The sequence below is a fragment of the Paroedura picta genome, chromosome 15 (genome assembly GCF_049243985.1).
Source record: "Paroedura picta isolate Pp20150507F chromosome 15, Ppicta_v3.0, whole genome shotgun sequence".
NCBI classification, from domain to species: domain Eukaryota; kingdom Metazoa; phylum Chordata; class Lepidosauria; order Squamata; family Gekkonidae; genus Paroedura; species Paroedura picta.
The window spans coordinates 16,358,406-16,383,472 of NC_135383.1; the positions used below are offsets into that span (position 1 = coordinate 16,358,406).

General features: G+C 52.2%; 1 protein-coding gene across 4 annotated transcripts in view; it reads right to left on the bottom strand.

The window, feature by feature from the left end:
* The window catches only part of SMG6 (SMG6 nonsense mediated mRNA decay factor), a 90,086-nt gene that overhangs the window by 54,520 nt on the left and 10,499 nt on the right, over positions 1-25,067 (bottom strand). For all 4 annotated transcript variants that reach the window (XM_077312575.1, XM_077312574.1, XM_077312577.1 and 1 more), the window contains exons 7-10: positions 24,429-24,539; positions 24,130-24,324; positions 17,533-17,594; positions 15,291-15,436 (exon numbers count right to left, since the gene is read on the bottom strand). In XM_077312575.1, coding sequence (XP_077168690.1) covers positions 15,291-15,436; positions 17,533-17,594; positions 24,130-24,324; positions 24,429-24,539 — 514 coding nt within the window. The remainder of the gene's footprint in view (positions 1-15,290; positions 15,437-17,532; positions 17,595-24,129; positions 24,325-24,428; positions 24,540-25,067) is intronic.

Sequence of the window (25,067 nt, forward strand, 5' to 3'; positions counted from 1 at the left end):
GCCGGGGACCACCAACAGATTTGCACCTGCAGAGGACAAGGCCCTGCGGGGTGTAAAAGGAGATAGGCAATCTCTCAGGTATGTGGGGCCCAGACCACGGATGGCCTTAAAGGTTAATACCAAATCCTTGAACTTGATTCAGATATGGGCCCTCCAAGGTGTTCCAGTGTGGGCCCTAGCAGCTGCATTCTGCACCAGCTGCAATTTCCGGGTCAAGGACAAGGGCTGACCCAAGTAGAGCAAATTACAGAAGTCAATCCTGGAGGCGACTGTCGCATGGATCACTGTGGCTTAAATACATTAAGCAGCCTCATGCTCATCTGTCCCCTCTCATGAGTCTCCAGTTAGCCCCTCACAGTTTGCAGGAAAAGAGGGGAGATGGGGAACATGCTCTCCTAGCATTGTCAAGCCAAGATCACGGCTATGCTCTGCTGCACTTTTGCAGGGGAAAAGACAAAGCACAGAACACAGTCAGCAGGAAAGAATCCCGCTTTCTGAGAACCAAATGGGTCTTCTTGAATCAGAACAACAGAGCAGAGGGAATGGCAGAAACCTCTTCCTCCATACCACGGTTCAGGTCCCCAGAAGCCCTTGGGAAATTAGAATAATACAATCATAGAGTTAGAAGGGGCCATACAGGCCATCTAGTCCAACCTCCTGCTCAATGCAGGATCAGCCCAAAGCATCTTAAAGCATCCAAGAAAAGTGTGTATCCAACCTTTGCTTGAAGACTGCCAGTGAGGGGGAGCTCACAACCTCCATAGGCAGCCTATTCCACTGCTGATCTACTCTGACTGTGAAATTTTTTTCCTGATATCTAGCCTATATTGTTGTAGTTTAAACCCATTACTGTGTGTCCTTTCCTCTGCAGCCAACGGAAACAACATCCTGCCCTCCTCCAAGTGACAACCTTTCAAATACTTAAAGAGGGCTATCATGTCCCCTCTCAACCTCCTTTTCTCCAGCCTGAACATTCCCATTAGTTCTAACAGAGGTGGGAGCTGGGTCCTTCAACCCAACCCGTAAAAAAAAAAACATAACTCCTGGTTTTGCCCCTAGCAGTCGTGATTTTGACACACGTGAAAAAAACGGTGGGCAATGCGTGTCGAAACCTTGGAAGCCAGAGGCCTCACAGCAGGTAGCCCCCCAACACCTTATAATCAGCATGTGCTGAAGTGACTGCACAGGCTTGTTAACATGGCAAAAGAAGGATCTGGACAGGTGCTTGAAGTGTGGGACTTAGGACAGGCTGCAAAACCCTGGAGCTGCTGGTTTCGCTACATGGGTCTAATCCATCTCCTTTCCCCCCAGGAGATCGCTGGTGTCTCTCTCGCTCCTCCAGTGCTAGGCCAATCCCACTGCATCCCGTCCTCCACCTCCTTCAGTATGGTCACAGAATCATAGAATCATAGAGTTGGAAGGGACCTCCTGGGTCATCTAGTCCAACCCCCTGCACTAGGCAGGATACTCACAACCCTGCTCATCCACTGTCACCTGCCACCCCCTTGAACTTTCACAGAATCAGCCTCTCCGTCAGATGGCTATCCAGCCTCTGTTTAAACATTTCCAAAGATGGAGAACCCACCACCCCCGGGGAAGCCTGTTCCACTGAGAAACCGGTCACGATTGCCTTGTTAGTGCTCTCTGCTCTGGCAAACCTAGGAGGGGTTAGGGCATCATTCCTGTAGGTACGAGTGAACATACAGGCCCTTGAGTCTCCGTTACTCAGCAGGATCCACAAGCTGCTGCTGCTGCACAAACACTGGCCAGCAGAAGCAAGGCTGACTTCCCTAGGTCTTTGCAGCTTTGACTAGGAGCACTGCGGTGAGAAGGGCAGACGAGGGTTTCCTCTGGAAGATGAGTCACTGTGTGGTCCAGATGGAGAGAAACTGAAGAATAATTGGTTTTTATACCCTGCCTTTCATACCTGAAGGCGGCTTACAATCATCTTCCTTTCCTCTCCCCACAAGAGCCATCCTGGGATGTAAATGGGGCTGAGAGAGTTCTGACAGAACTGCTCTGAGAGAGCAGCTCTATTAAGACTGTGCCTAGCCCAACGTCACCCAGCAGGCTGCATGTGGAGGAGCAGGGAATCAAACTGCCACTCTTAACCATGACATTGAGCGGGCTCTTGAGGGGAGACATTGGGACTGGGCAGGAAATTCCACACAAGGCATTTCCAGTGATGCTGGGAAGACAAAAAGCATGGCTGCCTCCTTCCCTAATCTGAGAGCCAGCATAGTGTAAGGGTTCAGAATGGAGGCATCTAATCTGGAGAACTGGGTTTGATCCCCTGGCTCCTCCTCCACATGCAGTCAGCTGGGTGACCTTAGGCCAGCTCCAGTTCTCTCAGAGCTCTCTCAAACCCACCTACCTCACAGGACGTCCACGGTGGGGAGAGGAAGGGAACGTGATAGTAAGCTCCTTTGGGTAGTAAAGAAGTGAGGTATGAAAAAACAGCTCTTCTTCCTGCCCCACCTGCTAGGGACCACTTCCCAAGGCGTCAGCAGCATGTCCACCTGGGGAGAGTCTGAAGGAAAAAGGAGACGCCCCTTGGGACAACTATGTCCAAACGCTCTTCTTGCACTGGAAAGAAGCCATGAGCCTCCTTCTTACTTATCTCCCTACAGAGGTATAATCCGACGCTTATAACAGACGCACGAAACCAGGTGACACAAATACGCTCTCCTGCCAGCGACTGCAGTAGTGGAACCAGAGGAGTTCATCCAGGATTGAGAATGCGCACCTTTTTACACATTTGCGTTAGCCTGCGCTGCTTCTGGAGCACAGATTAACGGCTGCAACTTAGAGGGAGCACAGAACCACGGACCACACCCGGACCACGACTTCCCCCAGGCCTATTTATTCGAGCGCACGCTTATTCCACCCTCTGTTCAAGGAGCTGCATGCGCTGCTCTCCCCTCCTCTCACAACACCCTCCAGCGGCAGGTCATGGCTGGGAGAAGGCAACTGGCCTGAGGTCACTTGACAAGTTCCATGGTTGAGGGAGGATTTGAACTCAGGTCTCCCAGCCTGACATTCTAACCCCAGGGTAAAAAAGTTGAGAAAAACTCCTTGGACATTGTTCAGCCTTCGAGAAACTCCAGAAGTGGCATGATGGTGCAGAAGCATAGCTGTGCATACACCGACCCAGGGCCCCTCCCCTTCCCATCCCCTCCAGGCCCATCACTGGCCATAGGGGTGGCGGTGGTTTGACATGACCATATACGATCATATCGCCCAATAAATGTTTAACAAACTAACAAATATACATTAAAAATGAATGAACCCCCACCTATTTGGGAAACCTTTCCAGGGCTGCCAAGAAACCCCAGGGTTTCGGAAAAACCTGGTTGAGAAAGCCTGCTGTAAAAGCCACAGCACTCAAATAATTTTTTCCCCAAAAAAGCTCACAACTAGGCGATGTCTCAGTAGGCTGACACTGGGGGTGGAGCTTGGGTGTCTCACCGATCTCCTTCCTGGACCTCTCCTGCCTCCTTACAACCACAAAACAAACTGAGCAAACCGAGGAATTATGTCGATTTACACAAATTGCAGGATTGCAATCTTTCAGCTGCGCTTCTAGGGGTCCCCTCTGGCCCAAGCCTTTCCGCTGAGGCTCCCCCCATAAGCATCCCTCGCTGACCACAGCGACACGACCAGGTCAGCCACTGCAAGTGCGTTTCCTCACAAGCCGGCCGGGGGGGGGGGAGTGGGGAGCGCGAGGGAGGCAATTCCAAGCCGGCTTCGGTTTCAACTTTGACCAGCAGCTCTGAGACTCGCACTCGAGTACACGGCCGAATAAAATATTTTTTCATAAATTTAACGCCAGCATGTCTGTGTTTGGAAACTCTTGAAAATCCATGTTGTATGGTTTACTGCGCTGGAAAAGGTGCCAACAGAGTTTCAAAGGAAGGGAAGTGTATAACTGTTTCCTTTCAAATGTATTTTCCAATGGGATCCATCGAGGGGGAAAAAGCTGGAACTAACTAAAACATTATTAAAAACTGTTACGGAGAGAGACGGAGAGATGGAAAAAAGATAGAGGGGAAAAAAAAGAGAGACAGAGACAGAGAGAGAGAACCAGTTGAGAAGCTGAGGATGAGAAGGAAGGTGGCCCCCGGAAAGGAGAGAGGCTGCAGGTCAAGGATTCCCCCCCCTCCCATTCCTGGTTGAGGTGCCTCTGGGCTTGCAGCCACTACTGGCGGTTTGGAGCTTTCGGTCCTGCTGGCCTGGGCAGCCCAGACAGCCAACCACACTGCTGGTGAAGAGCACCACCCTGGCAAGCTGCATTCAGAGCCAGCCAGACCGTAACTTTGATCGCTACTGACTAGTCAAGTCACGGGCACGGTGCCAGCTAAGTACATTCGCATCCCTTTGCCTGCTCTGCTTCTGCCAGGGAGGGAGCGGCTGGGCGGGCGGGCGGCTCGCTTCGAGGCTCTGAGTAGAGGGCTGCACGTCCTCTAAGCCAGGGGCAGTCAACCTGTGGTCCTCCAGATGTCCGTGGACTACATTCCCCATGAGCCCCTGCCAGCGTTCGCTGGCAGGGACTCATGGGAATTGTAGTCCCCGGACATCTGGAGGGCCACAGGTCGACTACCCCTGCTCTAAGCCCATCTATGCGGCAATCGAGGGTCGCGTCGCTTTCCGCATTTGGCTTTGGCAGCGGGGGAGGAAAAGGGAAGCTGAGATTTGGAAGATGCTCGGCTTCACATGCTCAGCCCGGCTGGGAAATGTGCACCACCCCCTGACCTTCCCCTTCCCTGAGCTCACAGGCCCAACGGCAGGAGCGTGCCTGGCGAGAGGGTGGGGCTTGGGCGGCCGTACTTCTCAAACGCGGACGAACGTTCTGCCAGGGGACCGTGACTAACGGCGACCTCTCCTTTCCAAAGGGCCGTTTCGGGGGGCGAGCCCCAGCGGCTACCGCCGGGGCGCGGGTGCGTGCGTTTGCGGGGCCCCCTTCCGCCGCTGGCCTCCGGTTCTTCAGGGTGCCTCATCTACAGGCTGCGGCGCACATGTGGAGGGATGAGGGGAAAAATAAACAGACAGACAAAAGAATGAGGATGCCCTGCCAATTCCAATCGAGCGGCGTTTCGTTTAAACGCTTATCAAGCTGAGAAAGAGCAGGGTTCCTGGAAAAGCAGGCTTGCTTTCTTCCAGTGCCAGCGTCAGACACCCTCCAGGACGGGCACAGGCCAGGCGTGGTGGCAGGCAGCCCACCCCACCCAGCTCGGCAAACAAACCCTTGATGGCGGATGGTTTGAGAAAAAAAAAATAATAAAAACAGAGTCCAAGGAGATTTTATGTCATTAATCTCAAAGCAGGCTGCTGCCAGAGGGCCAAGTTACCCACCGACACTCTGTGCTAATAAAACTTTTAAAGATCCAACGGCAGCTCCTGCCAAAGTGCTTTGTGGAACGCGGAGAGCCCCGGCTCCATACCAGAGGGTGGCGACGGGCACCGGGAGGGCATCGAGTCCCAAGGGGGCCGGGTGGCATGCTGTCCCGTCTCCCGTCCCACCCCTCGTACTGCAGCTGCGGTGTGAGCCAGCTGGGCTTCCCTTCTGTGAGAGCTGCAAAGCCAGACGAGCCATCGCAGGGGGCCACCGGCCAGGAGGAAGCCCAGCCACTGCAGGCCAAGTGACACGCAACGCTGGATCTACAGCTCTGGATGAGGGTGGAGGGGAGGGAAATTCAGGCCTGGCTGACTGTGCCCGGGCTATGGTGCAGAGGAAAGGGCGTGACTCTTCCCCGCGGAGTTGTTTCCCAGCTCAATCATGTCCCGTCCCCCCCCAACTCGCTTGCTTCAAGCCCCAGGAGGCAAAGGGGAAAGGATCCATTCTGTGCCTGTCCTTTCCCCCCTCCTACAGGGCGTCGGCAGGGGTATTTTAGCAACCTTTATTTCCTCAGAGGCCACATTGTCCCCCTGGTACGTTCCCCCAGACCCACTGCCTTTCAGGGCCAAATTATACATCTAGACATCAAACTGTAAGAGCTCCCAACATCCCATATTTTGGGGCCCAAGCAGTGCTGCATTTTGCAAGCTTTCGACTGGCATAGTTATCGTTTCTCAAAAACTGGGGGTGGGGGAGAGATTAACATAAAGAGCACAGAGCGGCACAGAAAAAGATCCTGTTTCGCCTCTTCTCAGAGAAGGTCAATGCCAAGCCTCCTGTCCAAGACCCTTCGCTTGGCCATAGAAGGGCTTTAGTTGGGCGGGGCAGCAGAGACCTACTTGAAAGCTGCTGCTGGAACCGAGGCCTTCCTCAATGAGGCACCCGGGTCCACAGCACCCATGGCGGATGCAAATCCACAGGCGCCGTTTGGAGACGCAAGCCCGGCTCTTGACCAGGATTACTTCAATTTGCAAGCTAATCGGCTCCAGCTGGGAGCGAAAGGCAAGGCGAGCCAGGAGTCGGATCAAGGTGGCTCTGAAGCATCGGCCCAGAGAACGATCCACACGTAGAGCGCTCAAAAAGAGAGGCACAACAGGTTGGCTTTATTGCGCTCCTGAAAACGACAAGTTCGTGGATCCCCCCGCCCTCAACATTCTGAATTTGACAGCGCATTAACATCGGCTGAACCTTTTGCAACAGGCAGAGAGGTGGGGGGGAAAGGGGGGGGCACACAAAAATAAAAACCCGGGTTGATAAAAGGAAACGAGGGAGACGCGAACAATTGAAAACTACCTAAAGCTCGGGAGAGGCTTATTTTATTAGTCCTTAATAAATATCTTGCAGATTTCCTGCAGGAAATACACCAGATCACATGTAGAATAGTTTGATACTGATGTCAACAGCATCAACATATGAAATCTATTAGGGGTGAAGCCACAGCAGGGCGATCAGTGTGCAGAAAAGCTGCACGGCACCAGGGCGGGGGGGGGGGGGGATCTCACGGCCCTTCCAAATTCTTCGAGAGGTAAAAAAGTCAGCCAAGACACAGAGAGAGAGAGAGAGGGAGGGGGAAAAAAATCCCACATCCTGCTTTGGGCTGCCAGCAATCTGAAGTGCCCAGAGATTAATTCTATGTCTGGCCTGGAAATGTGACTTTAAAGCAAGGGGGGTGGGGGGGGGTGGACCGGAGAAGGTTGGGGGGAGGCCAGGCTAACTGGGGCTGGCATGATGCCACTAACCCCCCCCCCCCGCACCCCCAGCCATGTTTCAATGTAGACAGCAGTAAACCCCAACAGACAGCGGCTCCTTGCTTTGCCAGGGACTCACGGCAACAGCAGCTGCACTGCGTCTCGCTCAGCAAACGCAGATGGGCCTGGCCAGGCTGCTTCTGCTCTGCACGCTTTCGAGAGGCAGGCGGTCCTGCTGGCCTTGGCCGGACGGGGCCCTGGACCCTTCCTGAGCCCCTGAAGTTCTGGTCGGGGACGTGCCTGGAGAATGTCGTCCGATGGGAGGTGCTTCTCGCTTGCTGGAAGATGCCCTTCCAGCTACCCGAGAAATACAGCCCACCCCCTCCATGGTTGAACGAGGTGGCCAAGATGCAGCACCCAGGCTGAGGGAGTAAGTCAAGCAGGTTTTAAGGCTGGTAGAAGCCCCTGGCAGTTTTAGGGCTGGTTTCCAATTCCTGCCCCCTCCCCCCCCCCCCCCCAAGAATGCACAACACTGGCACCGGACAGACATCACGTGGAAAGAACTGCCCTTGTAGCTGCCAAGGAGAAGGTCATGAAAGAGCCACCAGGAAACTCTATAGTCTATCCTGAACATTTCTGCCCTTCCTCTTTAGTGAACTGCTTACAGAAATTGAATGAAACAATTAAAATCCCGTTTTAAGCTGGCTCCTGGTGTGGGTGGGGAGTCGACAGGAGATGGGGCATCTCCGACTGGGGACGGCGCATCCTTAGGGATGATGGGGTAAGGGCTTGAGGTGGTGTTGCTGGGAAGCAAGTACTTGAAGGTGAATCCTGAATAATTTTGTGTCACTGGCCAGTTTGGTTGCTACGCTGCTCAACCCCAGGTCTGGATCACTTGCAAACTAATTTAAATTGTATTGGGACCCCTCCCCCCCACTCACTTTCCCTCCATTGCAAGGATTGCTCATGTATTTGCATTCTCTGCTTCCTTTGATGAGTCATAGCCCCAAATCCACATTTCTTTCGCCTTGACAGCTGATTTACACAGCAGCCTTTGGGTGACCTTGGGCTCCTTGCAGTCCTGATAGTGCTGTTCTGACTGAGCAGTCCTGTCAAAGCTCTCCCAGTCCTACCGCCCTCACAGGGTGACTCTTGTGTGGAGAGGAAGGGAATGCGATTGTAAGCTGCTTTGAGACTTCTTCGGGCAGTGAAAAGCGGGGTATAAAAGCCCACTCTAATTCTTGGTGACTGCCTTGTTAAAAGCCTTTTGCAGGCCAAGTCTATACTGTCTACTGGACCAGTGTTATTTACATACTTGCTTCCTTTTTCAAAGAACTCCCGAAATATAGTGGCAAGATCTCCCTTTTCAAAAGCCATGCTGATTTCCCACCAGCAAGCTTTGTTGTTCTACATGCTCGATTATTCAATCCTTAAATTCACCAGGGGCAGATGCTAAGCCAACCAGCCTGTAATTTCCTGTTTTCCCCTGGACTCCTTTTTAAAACATCAGTATAAAATTAGCTACTCTTCATTATGGACACCGATTCTAGTGATGTTACATATACTGGTTAGTAGATCAAACATTTTACAAGTTCCCTAAGAAGGCTTGGACATATGCCATCTGGACCAGAAGAATTACTGGCTTTTAATTTGCCCAATAGCCTTAAAACTTTATCTCTCACCTCCTGAATTTGACTAAGTTCTGCACCTGCAAACATTCCTGAAAACAGTGGATCTAGTATGAAAACAGATCCAAATAATTCATTCATTTCCTCTGCCATCTCCCTATCCCCCTTTAGCAATCGTTTTGTTCCTTTGCTATCCAGTGACCCAAACAGCTTCCCCAGATGGATTTTTGTTAACAAATCACAAGAGGTTATACTACCACTGTATCCTGCATTGGTCAGACCCCACTTGGGTGTCCTATGTGCAGTTCTGGAGGCGTCACTTCAAAAAGGACATGGACAAAGTGGAAAGGGTTCAGAGGAGAGCAACGAGGATGATCCAGGGCCAAGGGACCAAGCCCTATGAAGAAAGGCTGATGGATTTGGGAATGTTCAGCCTGGAGAAGAAGAGGTTGGGAGGGGACATGATTGCTGTCTTTAAGTATTTGAAGGTTGTCATTTAGAGGAGGACAGGGAAAGGTTGGCAGCAGAGGCTAGAACCGAGTTTAAACTATGTGGAGACTGATATCGGCTAGATATCAGGAAAAAAATTTTTCACAGTCAGAGTAGTTCAGCAGTGGAATCAACTGCCTAAGGAGGTGGTGATCTCTCCCCCCCTCCCCCACTGGTGGTCTTCAAGCAGTGGCTGGACAGGTACTTATCCTGGATGCTTTAGCTGATCCTTCATTGAATAGGGGGTTGGACGAGATGGCCTGTATGACCCCTTCCAACTCTTATGATTCTATTATTCTATATTTAAAGCAATGATTATTGTCTGTAGCAATCGGCTCCTGATATTCTGCTTTTTGCTTGCCTAATTGTCAACTTGGTTTGCCAGAACTTCGGCTCCTTTCTGTTCACCTCATTCAGGTAAACCTTCCCCTTTTTGCCTGTTGACACAAGGTCAAAACATCAAGTCTTTACCCCACTTTTTATTCAGCCATTTTCGTGCCTTTTATGGTTTGCAGGACAGCATGCCACCTGGTTGGTTATTGCATTTTTAGCATACTTTTATGCTGCAGAATTTGGCAGCTTAGCTTCTTTTGCTGTTGGGATCAGTTTTATGTGGGCCTGCTCGACTTGCATGTTGCGCCAGCTACCTCCAGCAGTTTCCTGTAAAGATGGTTCACGCAGTGTGGTCATGAGGCAAGGCAGACATCACCCACCCCCCCAACAGACCCTAGACCCCAAGGCCTTGCCCAGGTGAAGGATGGGCAATGAGCAAGAGATATTATCCCAGAATTCTGAGTAGCAGCTTTCGAGTGGCCATGGAGGCAGTGTGCAAAACGGCAGATTGTCCATTCCTGTCCACTTTTCTCAGCCTGGTTGTGCTGTTTTTTCAACCCCTCCCTGTGTGTGTGTGTGTGTGTGTGTATGTTGGGGAAGTGCAGCTGGCAAAGGGAACTGGGATACAGGCATGCATTCAACGAATCATTTCCAATCTGCCCCATGTATCTGTGCCCAGGGAAGCGGTTCAGCGGCAAAGCAAACTCTCCGCTACATTAAGTCTTGGTATTCCCATGCGGAGGTGAAACCTCTCAGAGCATCATGTGTAGGATGAAGAAGCTACGAACACCATTTAATTCTAGCTGCAACTCATAACCAGAGTTCCTTGTTGCTATCAGAGCAGCTTTGCTAGAGCTTGACGTGTCTTTCCCAGAGCTCAAAAATGCAGCGTGCCGGGCATGTTGTGTCCATCCGGGCCTGAGAGCTGGACTGGTGTGCTGGACTGTCAAGTTTGATCAGAAAAGTGATCAACTTAGTACTTTAGGAGAGGACAAATTCTAACAGAGGCTCTTTTCTTCTATCACATTAATATCATATACCGGGGAGGGCCAAACTGGCTCTCCAGATGTCCATGGACTACAGTTCCCATGAGCCCCACGCTGGTGGGCGCTCATGGGACTTGTAGTCCATAGACATCTGGAGAGCCACAGTTTGGCCACCTCTGTCATATACGATTTTCCCTTCTTTCAACAACTCTGTGAAATCAGCCAGGTTAAATTTAATTGGGGCAAGGTTAAATTTAATTGGGGCAAGGTTAAATTTAATTGGGGCAAGGTTAAATTTAATTGGGGCACTGAGCTTTGTGGCTGAGTCGGGATATGAACCAGGGTTAGAACCCTGTTCCTAACATGACAGGTGAAGTGCTACGTCACATGGGCTCCCATGCACGGAGTTATTTTATCCCGTTTTAGGGTGTCATACTTCTTCCTGCATCTCGGATTAAAATCTGCATTCTGCTTTATTTATTTAGGTCAGGGATCCCCGAGGTTACACCTGCTGAGACTTTTCCTGGAACCCACGGAGGGTTTTGGGACAGTGGGCAGGGCCAGATGTAGCTTTTCCCCACCAGGGGTTTCTGGATGGCCACTGGAGATCTGACTGGCTGGGCAATTAAAAAAAAAACAACTCCACTGCTTTGGCAGGACCTGCCATCCTAGCACAAAGATCTTCACCAGGTGGCTGAAGAAAATACCTTTAAGCGATACGTTCAAACAGAGTTCCTGCCTGAAATGTTGAAGAGTTACTTTGAGAGTTATGCAAAATGTCATTCTCTGACGTGTGGTGACTGGGTTCATCTTCTGCAGGAGCCATTTTAAGGTTGACTCTGCCTCCTGGGGCAGCCATGTTATGGCTGAATCCACCATCTTGGGTCAGAATTCCATAGCTTCACAATGGTTGCTAACCCCCTGATTTAGGATATTTCTATGCTGCCTCTTCAGAGAGCTGCTCAAGGAGGCTTACAATTCAAACAACCTCGTATTATAAAACACACAATAGGACATAATGGCATGAAATAAAAACTATCCATAAAAACAGACGCTGTTCATCAAAAAACTGCTAAGAGAAAATTCTCTAATTCAACCTTTCTCATTTTTAGTAGATGACCAGCAAGCCTCAAAGGGAAGGGGGTTCCAGAGACATGTTGCCACTACAGAAAATACCATCTCTCTAGTTGCTACATATCTCACCCTCTAAGACAGGGGTCCAGAGAGGAGGCTTCAGAGGCGGAGCTTAACTGGTGGGATGGAGAATATGGGAGGAGATGGCCCTTCAGGAACCATCCTTATGAGCAACAAGTTTAAGGCAATCACCACTTGAAATAAATCGATCAAATGATAATAATTATAATAATAATAATGAAAACAGGATTCAATGATCTAGGGGGAGGAAAATAAAGCACCAACAATCAAAACAAGAAAACTGTCAGAAAAAGTCAATACACGCAAAATGAGACGTTTCAGAAAGTTAATCACATGGCTCGGGCTCTCCCCTTCCGTGGGAAGTTCCCTCCCTTGAAAACAGCCACTACCAAAAACACTCCTGCCCTGGACATGCTCCAAAGAAATGCCTTCAAAGGTGCATACCAGCACTGGGAATCGCTAACTGGTAGCATCAAGAGGTGCTGTATGTTCCATCTGGCGAGCACCAGGCAATGACGGTACTGCTGGCATTCCAGATCAGCTACTGGGACGCTAAGGAAATCCAGAGATTTACAGTTAACGACTCAAAGGACAGATATTTAATCAGCTCAACGTTCTTAAGGCGGTTCTTCTGCAAGAACCTAGCTGCTCTCAAACTCAGCATCCTGCAGGAAGGGGACGGCCTCTGCAAAACCCCATTTCCCTCCCATGACCAGGCAGTGGGGCTCGATCGGTTCCAGACTTACCCAGAGAGACTGGACCCCCATTTCTAGGGCCGCTGCGAGCACGACGGAACTTGAGAAATGGGGCTGCAGGCCACTTCCCCACAAGGCTGGTTTCTGCTCCTGGGAGCCTGAGGTTAAGTTAACACTCACAGGAACCTAATTTTAAAAAGGCCACCAAACCAAGGCACACAGAAGAACCTGGAGTTATTTTTACCACCAGGCAACAGAACTTGGGCCTGCTCGGAGCCCTTGTAGGTGAGCAACGTTGTTCAGCCCGCTTTCTGAAGAGGTCTGCGGGTTCTTGGGCCCCAGTATGAAAAGGCTGCGAATGCAATGCGGTGAGGAGTTGGCATGTTCAGCTCTGCACCCGGAACCACAGGGAAGGGGCCTTACCACCTCTGGCAGGGGAGGCTTCATCAGAGGCTGCAAGGGGCCACACTGAAAAAAGGAGCAGGGGCATGGGAAGATCACCCCTTCCCCTTACGTATTAAGGGGTTCTCCTATCTTGGCGTTCAAAATGTGCCTTGTTCTTCCTCCTAGCTCAGCTTACCAAAGTTTGGGGAGATGAAAAAGGGAGTAACAAGCTGAGGTCCCTGCTGCAAAGCAGAAAGCCCCACAAAGGGCAGTGGGGGTGGGGGGAGAGACTCCCAGCTTTTGGTCTGCCTTACAGAGATCTGTTTCAAGAGGAACGTTTCCCCATGAGGGGAGGTGGGTGGTACACCCTTACACCTCCACAATTGCCACCATCAAGAGTGTCTATCTTCCAAACTATCAACACCAGAGCTGGCTTAGGCATAGCCATGCATGGAGCTGACCCCCAACTCAGTGTCTTGCCTCTGTCTCAGGTATATAGCAGCCTGAGTCAGACAGAGTACCCAGCATCTTTTCAACAGGACTTTGGGTATGCAGAGTACATGGTCTGCTGCTGAGATACAATCTGCCCAAACAGCTCAGATCTGGAGCATGTGCAGATGAGAACACCCTGAACATGCACAAAATCACATTCCCAAGTAACTGCATTTGGCTCCCAAAGGAATGACCTGTAAGTGAGCCCCAGGAAGCAAAGATAGACATACGTAGAAGTTGGAGGCTACCATAATGCATGCAGGTTCACCAAAATCCAATGCTGCTTCCACAGCAATGGTCCTTGCAGCTTGGGCAGGAAGGCATGGAAGACTGGCACATCAGTTTGACAATGTTGCCCATAGTTGAGGGGCTAGATCGGTAAGGAGCAGGGAAGTCATCCTGCCGGTGGCCCGTGAATATCCTCCAGTGATTTATAGGATGTATAATCCAATCATACAGTAAAATGGAACAGTATGTCTGTGATGGGTTTAATTCCAGGAATTATAAAACAAATTATTAGAGAGAGAGGGTGGGAGCAAAAGAGAGAGAAAGAGAATACAGATTGGAGTAAATTGGGCACAGGTGGGTGGGGGAAGGGTTTTCTCTCCCCCCGCCCCCAAGATGCCCTGCCACGAGGCACGGCTTCAATTAAGTCACTTGCAAAACAGAACTTGATCCCCCTCCGCCCCAAATTATGGAACACATACTTATATCCATAAACATTCTTAGCGTGTTTGCAGTCAGGATAAAGAGACCCACCTCCTGTCCTCCTAGGTGGATCTTTGAAAGGCTACCAAGCAGTTTGATGTGGCCACCTAGAGATGGGTTCAGCACCTCCCTCAGCTCATGTGGGGAGGGACCCTAAGGCTTCTGGGAGTGGCTAAACTGTGGCTCTTCAGATGTCCATGAACTACTATTCCCACGAGCCCCTGCCAGCACAGACAGGGACTCATGGGAATTGTAATCTATGAACATCTGGAGATCCACAGTTTGCCCGCCCCTGCCCTAAGCAACTGTCCAAAGAACGTATCTCCTGGTTTTGAGAGGCCATGAGACTTGTGGGGGCAGTCTGGTACACACCCTTTCCCAGCCAAATTTCTGGATGCTGGAGGGACCACTAGGCACCATGGTTCAAATTGTGGGGAAAGACACAAGATCCCTCAACTCCCAAGACCTCTGAGTGCACAGGTTGCTGGTGGCAGAGGGACTCACAAATCTAAATGGCTCCACTGCACAAATGACACTGAAATGAACAAAAGCTGCTTGAAAGTCCAACAAGCTTCCTCTACGAAGCTTGAAAAAAACCCTGGCTGGTGGACCAGGCCCTGCGTTTAATCTCCTAATTAAATGTGGAGGGTGGCAGAAGGCTTGCCAGTTGGATTGACCCTTGTTGGAGGCGGGGCCAACCACACCACCTGGGATTCACACAGCTCCTTCCCATGCAGGAAAAGAAAAACACCAGGGCAACTGAGTGATAACCAAGAGACAGCGAGAGGGGTTCTTCTTAACCCACCTCCTCCAACTTTGACCCTTGCATTTGGAGGCCAACATGATTTCGGAGACTTGCTGGGATCCACCAACTGTACAACATTCAGAGGGCTCCTTGGGTATGAGCAGCCCGATAGCCCTCCCTAGCCCTATCTTGTCAGAGCTGGGAAGCTAAGTAGAGTCCACCACGGCTTGTACTCTGATGGAGGCCCACAAAAGTAAGGCCAGGGTTGCTAAGCAGAGGCGGGCAATTGCAAACCACTTCTCCTCACCGCTTGCACTGAAAAACCACTGGCCTTGGGGCCACCATGAGTCCCTTGCAAGATAACAGCCCAGTTCCTGGGTGTGAGAACCATTTTCAGTGAGATCAGAACCAACCAGAAGGTACAGAGGCCCTAGTGTGCTTGCCCTCTCAGCCTGCTCTTGTGCCCACCGAAGCACAGCAGCCCTGTCCTGCCCCTCCCCTCCCCTCCCCTCCCCTCCCCTCCCCTCCCCTCCCCTCCCCTCCCCTCCCCTCCCCTCCCCTCCCCTCCCCTCCCCTCCCGGCACTGCCGTACCTTTAGGCTGCGCGTTGTACACAGCAAACATGTTGATCGCCATGAGCTGTAGCATGCGGGTGCTTCCAATGGGTGGGGGGCTGTGCTCCAGCAGGGCCTGGAACTCGCTCAGAACCTCCGCGGCCACTGTGGGGAACGTCTCCATTCTGCAGGGGCCAAGAGAAGAGAGACGTGAACGTCAAAAGCTGACAAATTGCCCCTATTGAGCTCCTAAGGAGATCTGAAACACTGTGCACCACACTCGCTGCTTCCCGTCAACACCTTCGCCGGTTTTACAACGTGTGGATCTGGCAGTGCCATGGCTCACAAGAGCTGAAAAATTACTTCTGACCTGTAGCAGCCCATCCCATCTGCTCAGGGTCTGCCACTTCACTGTGATCTGCTCCATTCTGTTGAGTGGTGATAGTGCAGCAACAATGCAGGGGAGAACACAACCACCCTAAATTTTGTGCAAGAATGGCCAGATTTAAATGTAGTCTCTATGTGAAGATTTTGCCACGGGAACAACCAAAGAGAGATCCTTTGGAATTCCCCTGAGCAGGCCCTACAGAAGGTGATGAAGGACAGCTGACTCCCTGGAGAATCTGTTCCCAGCCCTTCCGCAGCCCCACCTGGCCCTTTCCCTTTTTCACACAAAACACTGGGCTGAGTATCAACTGTGATTCCCATCCAGGGGACGCGATTGTGTGCTGCACGGCCAAATTCCAGCCCTGCTGCCCTCAGTGACTGCTTTAGAAAAGAAAAGCAAGGTGCTAGGCCTCAGCATGGGGAGGATGGCAGGCTGCGGCAGACGCTGGCCAAATCATTAGGGAGAGGGCTGTGTGAGCTTGAGGCAAAGCAGTATTTCTCAGCTTCGCTCCCTCATTTGGAAGATAAGCAGCAGGACCTTCTGTACAGGGTTGTACTCGTGTGTGTGTGTGTGTGTGTGTGTGTGTGTGTGAGAGAGAGAGAGAGAGAGAGAGAGAGAGAGAGCGCAACCCTGAAAACTGTGAAGGGAATGTCAGGTGCTTTTATTATATTAGAGATGGAGGAACAAGTTCCATGTTCACTGTGGGGAGCCACTGCATGTGCATGTATTACTGGGCAGAGTGCTGAGTGGGCCTTTGGCCATTCTCACTGGTTTTTAAAAAGGACACACCCAAGTCCAGATCAGTTCAATAACAGGGCCTGCAAAATGGAGCTCTTCTGCCAGGCATTTGGTTGAGGTCGACTGAATCAACATCTATTGGGCATCAACCCCCCTCCCCCTAAACTGAATTCTGACATGATCAACCTATGGAATTATAGCTAGCACGTTAACCTTGCTGCTGCTACTGGACTCTGATTTTATTTTGCTGCTACTAGTTAATGGAATGTTATTGAAACACTACTGAACTGTATCTATAATGATGTTCCCCCATGTTTTATGCAAACTGCCCTCGAGCCGCGAGGGAGGGAGGGAAGGAATGAAGGAAAGAAGGAAGGAGAAAGATGCAATATCCAGAATAGTGGGAGGGAGGGAGGGAGGGAGGGAGAGACAGAAAGAAAGAAAGAAAGAAAGAAAGAAAGAAAGAAAGAAAGAAAGAAAGAAAGAAAGAAAGAAAGAAAGAAAGAAAGAAAGAAAGAAAGAAAGAAAGAAAGAAAGAAAGATCAGAGTGAGTTAAGTGTGACTGGCCAAGAAGGGCGGCCGTCTTTAAACAGATGCCCAGTTGTTCCTAGATGCCAACAGAAGGGGGCTGTTCTCTGGAACTCTGCAGTCACAAGAAGCAAACACTGCCAACACAAAACTGCCTGACATGGAAAGTGCAACTCACAAAGATAATTCACTGCCTGCCTTTGTAAGAATAATTATCGATGAAGAACAGTCATGATAACTAAGTGGAACCTCCCTGTACAGACGCAGTCTAACTTTAAATACTGCGTGAACAAACAACAGGGAGAGGTTTTGACCTCCAGGCCCTTCCCTATGAGCTTCCAAGAAGCATAAGACAGGATTAGATGGACTTTGGCCTGACCCAGCGGGGCATGAGATCATGGGCCAAGGGCTGACCTCTAATGTCACGACTGCTGCCCTCTGGCCTTGCCCGCCCCGTGTCCCGAAAAACTGACCAGCCCACCCCCTCCTTGCCCTCGAGTGAAGGCTGCCGGGGACGGCTTCACGCCCTGTGCCCTCGGCTCCAAACACAAGCCCAGTTGCTAACAATATTGAATTCCAAACGGCCTCGTAATGTAGGAAAATAAAACAAACATCCTGCAGCCTTACCCAATCCTGGTAAACAGCTTCCCATGGGCATGTAGAAAACTCAGGACAAGCCTTTTGTTCAGCTGCACGGGGAGGGGAGGGGGGAAGAGATGGCAAAGAAGATGAGAAAAACAATTCAAGCTCGTTCTCTTTCTCCCCTTTCCTGTGAACGAGCTCGAGGTCCCGGGTGACAGGATAACCTGGCCGGGGATGTGGGGGTGGGCAGGCAGATGGGAACCAAATGGCCGTGCCCTGGCCCTCTCTGGTGAGTGTTGAACAGCTGGGCTGGAGAGCCAGGCCAAGGGCGCGGCACCCTCTGCTGGCGGCCGGTTACCTCTGCAAGGGGAGTGCGCGAGGGGTGACAGGGGCAAGGCAGGGAGGGAACGTCCTCTTCCAGACACGGGACGCTCTTGCCCTGCTGCAGCCAGGCTCTCTTCGGCATAGACCCTGCAAAACAGCCTCCCTTGCAAGGAGACAGAGCGGCTGCAGCCCAATCTGGTGTGAGAGGAAGATCTTTTCGGAGCTGACGCGGGGAGAGGAAACTGAGACGGCCTGGACTGTGAGCACAGCGAGTGGACGTGCTGCCCCGTAGAGCAAGTGTGCCAATGGCTCCACCCGACACTGCCCCATAACCCCCCGCCCCATACACAAAGGAAACCAACAGACTAAGACAATTCTGCGGCCACAGCCAAGCCAGCCGTACAGCCCTTGAGTCTAAGCGCAGCCTTCCCTATCAAAACGTTTCCCCAGTATTTGTTCAAGCTGGCTTTGCTCTCATTCCTGCCTCTGGCAGGTTCTCCCTGAGGGGCAGTGGACAGCAGTGGTTAGAATCCAGGTCTCAAAGTCCTCTTTGCAGGGAACTCAATGGGTGTCCCTGGGCTATCTGCACACACTCAAGTTTAAAGCGCCTCCCAGGCTTGTTGCGAACATCGAAACGGAACATGCATGCGCTGAATGCATAACCATCTCCGCTGCCTGGAACACCTTGGATTACTATGTATGAACATCTTTTGTGCAAGAAGGCCTGGGCATCGAGATCCCTGGGACGTGCTGTCCTGTGCTGGACCTGGCCGACGCTAGCTTCTTCCTCCCGGACAGCCAGTGAGTGAACATTCGTGAAGCTGCCTGAGACCACCTCAGGCCCTTCGTCCACCCAGGTCACTCGGATGGGCAGCTTCTCTCTGGGCTTTCGGGTGAAACTCTTTCCCATCAACAATGACCAGGCCCTTTCTGCTGGAAATACATGGGATTGAACCAGGGACCTTTCTGCATGCTAAAGAGACGGCCAGAACGTCTGAGCCCAGTGTGGGAAGAGGGTGCGCACTCCCTCTCTCTTGCTGGGAAACGTCATTGTCACAACCGCGCATAGAAGCGGCCAGTGTGGAGAAAGGTCTGAAAACCAACACCAGGGAGGGAGCGCTGGATCGATTCTGCAGGGAGCCGAAACTGGGTGGGGGACCTTGAGCCAGGTGCATTCCACATACAAAGGTCTAGCCAACGCTGCCTTGGAGGAAGGGCGGGGTGCAGCAGAGCGCCAAAGGATGAAAATGATGACTTGCCTTCCTCTCTATAGACAAAAGGCTGAAATGTGGACAGTATTACTCCAAGGAAGGGGAGGGGAAGGCCAGGAAGGGGGTGGGGGGCTAGTCTCCCAATTCCAAAACAATTACATGGTGGCCTTGCCTTAATTCCGGCCCGAGCCACACGAGGAAATTCCCACCTTAGTGCTGGATAAGAACCTGCGGCTCCAACCTCCAAGAGCGTGTGAAGAGCGTAGGCAACCAGAATGGGGTCGTTGCTTAAAAGTCTTGGTAGTATCAGGGAGACCTGGGTTCGAATCCCCGCTCGTGCCTTGGAAGCTCACTGGGTGACCTTGGACCGGTCGTGCTCTCTCAGCATAACCTACCTCACAGGTTTATTGTGAAGGTAGAACGGAAGAAAGGAGGGATGATGCATTTGGCTTTGGGCTGGAATGCGCTGACGGCTTCTGAGTGCTGTTTTGAGGAACGCCCCAAGGCCTGCCCCCTTTGGCTTACTTCTGGCAGTGCTGCCACTCTTCCCCCATGATTCACTGCTGTGAACTCAGTACTTCTCAGTCTTTCTTTCCCTGGAAGCCCAGAAGGGCAAAGGGCCCAAGGAGGGCAGAGACAGCGTGCCCCGGCCAGCGGTGATAAACCCGACACCAACCAACCCGGCTTGACACTACAGTGACCCCCGTGAACTCAGCACTGGGGACAGAGGCAGCGCGAGAGGGTCAAGCCCAGGCTGGTGGCTGCTTTCCAAATGACTCCTCTCCTCGTGTGACTCACCTGCCCGCCAGGCCCCTGGGAACCTCCCGCTTCTCACAAGCAAGAGGGAAACGGAGACCTGGCCTGGGGAGAGGAAGCAGCATCACCTGCTCTTTGTGGCAGCCGTGGGGAAGAGGAGCACTTCCCCAAAGCCGTGGTGGCAAGCTGCACCTCTCCTACTCGCAAGCCGCAGGGAGGAAAAGCCCCCCCCCTCCCCCGCTTCCTGCTGCCCTGACGTGGCTCCTCTGCAGCACGGCTTTTCCAGTTGCCCTCTCACGCAGGCCCTCACCGTGACCTCTGGAGGGAGGGGGGAGCTGGCAGAAGGCGGAAGCCGAACTGAGACTGCCCAGCTCCATGGCAGGGGGGGGGGGTGCTCTAGATATGGCTGAGCTTGAAACTCAGCAGAGCTGAACCTTGGTGCGAGTGGCCCGGAATAAGTTGGCCAGAAGGGGCGCAGGGAAAAAAGAAAGCTGTGCAGAGGCCCCCTCTGCCACGGCCCTGCTACCAACAGGCAACACCGGATGCCTGCTTTCCACCCTTGCTTTGGTAGCAGCGAACATCTGGCCAAGAGCGGCGGATCCGGGCACAAGCTGGTTCTTAGCAAGCCCTCCTTCCCTCTTCTGTCTCCTCCAAAGAGCCAATGCTGCAGGCTGGTGGCAAGGGAGTCCTGCAAGGCCTTTCTAGACACCCCTCCCCTCCCCAGTCAGGGCCTCTGGCAGGCAGGTGGCTGGAACCAGAGCAAAGCCCTGGGTACAGGCTCAAGCCCATCTGGCCACAGCCCAGGAGCCGTGCAAGGCACCTGGACATTGGTTCCCAGAAGGGAACAGGGGGACCAAATAAGGGAAGGATTCCAACACAGCTGCTGGGGAAGGAGGGGGGGGGAGGGCAGAGAAAGGCTGTTTCAAGTTAAAAATTGTGACTTCAGGTTTGGAAGTGAATTTCTGTATCTGTTCTTTATCAAGCCAGGCAAACTTTCTCCCCGGCGCATCTGCGCAGCAGGATGTACCATCGGAAGGGGCTGGGAAGAGACGAGGGCTTTGTCGAGGCGTCGTACATGGGCAGAGGGGACAATTGTCTTATGGGGCAGGGGAGCACCTGACGGGCCCCAAACTGGCAGACACATCTGTGCCAGCAGCCAAGCAAAGCCCCGAGGCCTCCAGTTCTGGGACTCGTGCATTCGTCCATTTGCAGGACGACACAGAGCATGCACGGACTGAGCACAGAACGCAAGGTGCTGAACATCTGAGCGTTCTCTCTCCTCCTTTGCTCCTTTGGAAGTTTCTAGTCCTCAGTCCTTCTCATAAGACAGGAAGTTTGAAGTCAGAGAAGGAGAGGGTAGGACCGTGAGCAGGAAAGGCTTCCTCGTTCTGCAGAACGCTTTGCCCTCCCCACAACTAGCTCATGCGGAGAACACAAGAGAAGCAGCCACCTCCTTGGTTAACACTGCCTAGACCAGCCTTTCACTACATTTTTAGCACTCAGAAACCCATCAAACATTTCTCAGGCTTTGAGAAACCCCAGATGTGGGTCATGCAGAATATGCAGTATCCTGCTTACCTGCGGGACTGCTTATCTGTCTATGCCCCCCGCAGGGCTCTTCGCTCTGCGAATATGAATCTACTAGTTTTCCCAGGCCCCCCAAGGTTGAGGCCAGTACGGGGTCCTGGAGTTACCATCAGTGGATCCCCACTGGCTATGTCAGGTCAGAGTCCTCACTTCCAGGTAAAGAGCTTTAGACCTATGTGCTGAACAGAAGGGTGGGTGGAGTTCTTTTTGGAATTCCTATCGACTGCCATCTTGGTAATTGTATGAAGGGGTTTAACTGTGTTTTTATCATTTTAACGTAAATTGCCACGAGTCAACCGAGAGTGGTGGTTTAGAAATCAAAAAATAAATACATAAATAAAATAATAGTTGGGATGCAGAGCTGTGGACACGTCCACCCAAAGCCCCTCTCCATTCCATCCCCTCCAGGCTACTCAGTGGCCATTGGGGGGGGGGGGACAGGTCGATATGACCATATGGTCGATATTGCCCAAGAAATGTTTAACACATTAAAATATATACAGTATTTGCTGGCGTATAAGACTACTTTTTCCCCCTGAAAAACATGCCACCAAGTGGGGGGGGGTCATCCTATACGCCGGGTGCACTTCAGTTGGGATAGACATAGCTGCCCATAGTGGCCCATAGTACTGTATTTTGAGTGGAAATGTTGGGGGTCATCTTATACGCCCAGTCGTCTTATACACCGGCAAATAGTATATTAAAAAATGAATTAACCCTCGCCCATTTGGGAAACCCTTCGAGGCTGTCAAGAAACCCCAGCGTTTCACAAAGCCCTGGATGAGAAAGCCTGGCTTAAACACTGGCCCAAACCAAGTCCTCAGCTTAAGTCTCTACAGAAGGCACCCAGGGAAAACCAGGGCTTGTCTGGACAATCTATCCCTCTCAGCTAGAACAGAGCCCACCCCTTGGCTTTGCAAGGAGCCCTCTGTCTGTCTAATCTCACCCCCACCCCTCTCCTTTCCATCTCAAATTACAGCTTTCCTTTTGCGTGTCTGGAAACTCTTGGTGGTAACTTCGCCCTCCCCTACCCGTGGGTGGTGACGAAAGGTCAAGTGGGCTAGGCGGGAGAGAAAGGCTGCACACAGGCCCTGCTAAAGTCTCGCGGATGGGTCGGAAAGCAAGAGGCTCAAGCCGGAGGGGTGGCGCGCGAGCTCTGACGCCCCAGCCAGCTTCTGCTCTCAAGCGCTGGGAACCAGGGCCAGGAGTAGCGGCTGGCCGGGGTGGGAACAGCAGCCACCCTGAGCCTCGTGCTGTGTGTCACGTCCCAAAGCCGGCAGAGCTGGGCATGTGGTTTTCGTGTCTAACCAGCCCAACTGCAGCCTGGCACCCGCGGCTTCCTCCCCAGAGAACTTCTCCCTCGTTTAGAGGAAAGAGACCAAACCTCACGAGCTTGAAATGAGACAGTTCGAGTCAAAATAAAGCCCTGAAGTGGTTTTGGTGACCGGGGTCAAGCAGCGTAGCATGGGGGGGCGGGGGGAAGCGGTGTAAAGGTTGCCAGTTAATATGCGAGTGAGAGAACCCCAGCCTGTGAACTCTTTGTGAAACAGAAAGGGGAGGGAAACACACCGGTGTACACTTTAATAAGCCCAGCTGCAGATCTTTGCGATACGCTCTGAGTGTGGCACTCCGAGCAAGCGAGCAAAGTATGCAGTGACAGTGCTGGGGCTCCGAGATTCTCCATTGGCCCTTAATACTGACATGGCAAGCTGGACTGGGACACAGCCCTGCCCGAGGCTTGCTACCCAGCACTGACTTCCTACTCCTGGTCAGCAGCTCTTAACAGGACTTGGGCCTCTGAACAACTACTTTCCTTTTGGAAGCCACCATGGGTCAAACATGGGTGGAATCAGACAGATCGGCCAAATGTCACACCCCAAACCAGGCCTGTGCTATGCCACATCTCCTCAATTCCATCATCCTGCAGTGTCAAGGGTCTGCCATTGTTGCTCTGAGACCCTCACTGCAAGGCAAGTGTCAGTCATGGGTCAGTGCAGCCCTCTGATCCACAGCAGCCAGCCCAAGATCTATGCTGACTTCTGCCAACATTCCACCTTTATTGCCATGTGCTTTTGTGGCTGTCAGAGCTCCAGTCCCAGTTGCCCAGCATGTGCCCAGGACCTAAAGATAGCCCTGCCCTGGGCAGGAGATGCACCCCCTTCTCCCCAGGTGCCTTGCTTAATTAGCCGCATCGCCCCTCCATCCCTCACTGGGAGCTCAAGGCAGCGGGAGGTCCCTGCTGCAGGGTGGCAAATGCAGCTGACAGAAACACAATTGGCACAGCCCATGAGGGTCATTCTAACCATGCGGCAAACAAAAGTGGCAAATCTGCTTGGCTTAGGAGAGATTCAAATGGGTAGCCGTGTTGGTCTGACGTCATAGTCTGACAAAGAGTGCTTGCACTCGAAAGCTCATGCCCTGAATAAATCTTTGTTGGTCTTATTGGCTTAGGAGATATAAGCTACTAGAGAGCCTGTTACTGGCAGACTGAACCTGGGGCCTTGTCTCTGTGCCGCCCCTTCTGTTGGAAAAGGGGCTGGCTAGAAAGCAAGCGTCAAAATTCAACCACGACGCCGCTGCTCCAGTTTGCGCCTGTCTTGGGCATGGAGCCTGGCAGCCTGTCTCGCGTAACAAGAGGAACAGCACCACACAGTGGCAGGAGGAAACACTGCCCAACCTGGAAGGCACCCGTCTCGGGCTGCCCAGAGGCGCTGCTAAGAAAACATCCCGAGAGAAAGCCACATCCTGTCCCCGTGACACTCACATCGCTGGGGCTCAGGCTTCCGAGGCCGTTGTCTTGCTCAGAGTCTCGTCCAGATTCGTGGCCCTGGGAGGAGCGAGCGTGGGAAGGGTGGATCCACAGTTCCATCCTGGTGGCATCGTCGCCAACGGGCCGGAACGCCGCGTTCTTCCCCTTCCCCCTCCGGCTGGGGCTCGGCTTCTGCTCCACCTGCTCAGCCTACGCAGAGGAGAGGAAAGGCCCCATCAGAGCAGGGATCACAAAAGGGGAAGGTGCTAACGGGCTCTGCGAGGAGGCCAGGGAAGGGCCTCCTTCCCCCTCACCTTCCGCTTGATCTCTTCAAAGAGGCTCATGAGGCTTTCCTTGGCAGTGAGGATGGGGTTGCTGGCGGCCAGGCTGCGCATATAGTAATACACTGCATCCAGCTTCCTCCTCTGCGGACAAACAATCAGACAATTGTTATAAGAACTGGCAAAGTCGCACTTTGGACCCCTTCCAGAGAGTATTGCTAATTTTCGGGTGGCTTCTCCATCTTTGGATACTTTTAAACAGAGGCTGCATAGCCATCTGATGGAGAGGCTGATTCTGTGAAGGTTCAAGGGGGTGGCAGGTGACAGTGGATGAGCGAGAGGGTTGGGAGTGTCCTGCATAATGCAGGGGGTGGACTAGATCATGGGTAGTCAACCTGTGGTCCTCCAGATGTCCATGGACTACAATTCCCATTCATGGGAATTGTAGTCCATGGACATCTGGAGGACCACAGGTTGACTACCCCTGGCATAGATGACCAGAAGGTCCCTTCCAACTCTATTATTCTATGAATGTTTCTATGATTATTATTTATTGTATTTATTTTCTGCCCTATCTCAAGCGACTGAGCACGGATTCCATCAATACAATCACAATCAAATCACATCAAAGACTGTTTATGCCCTGGGAACTTCACTGCCCCACCCCCCTGT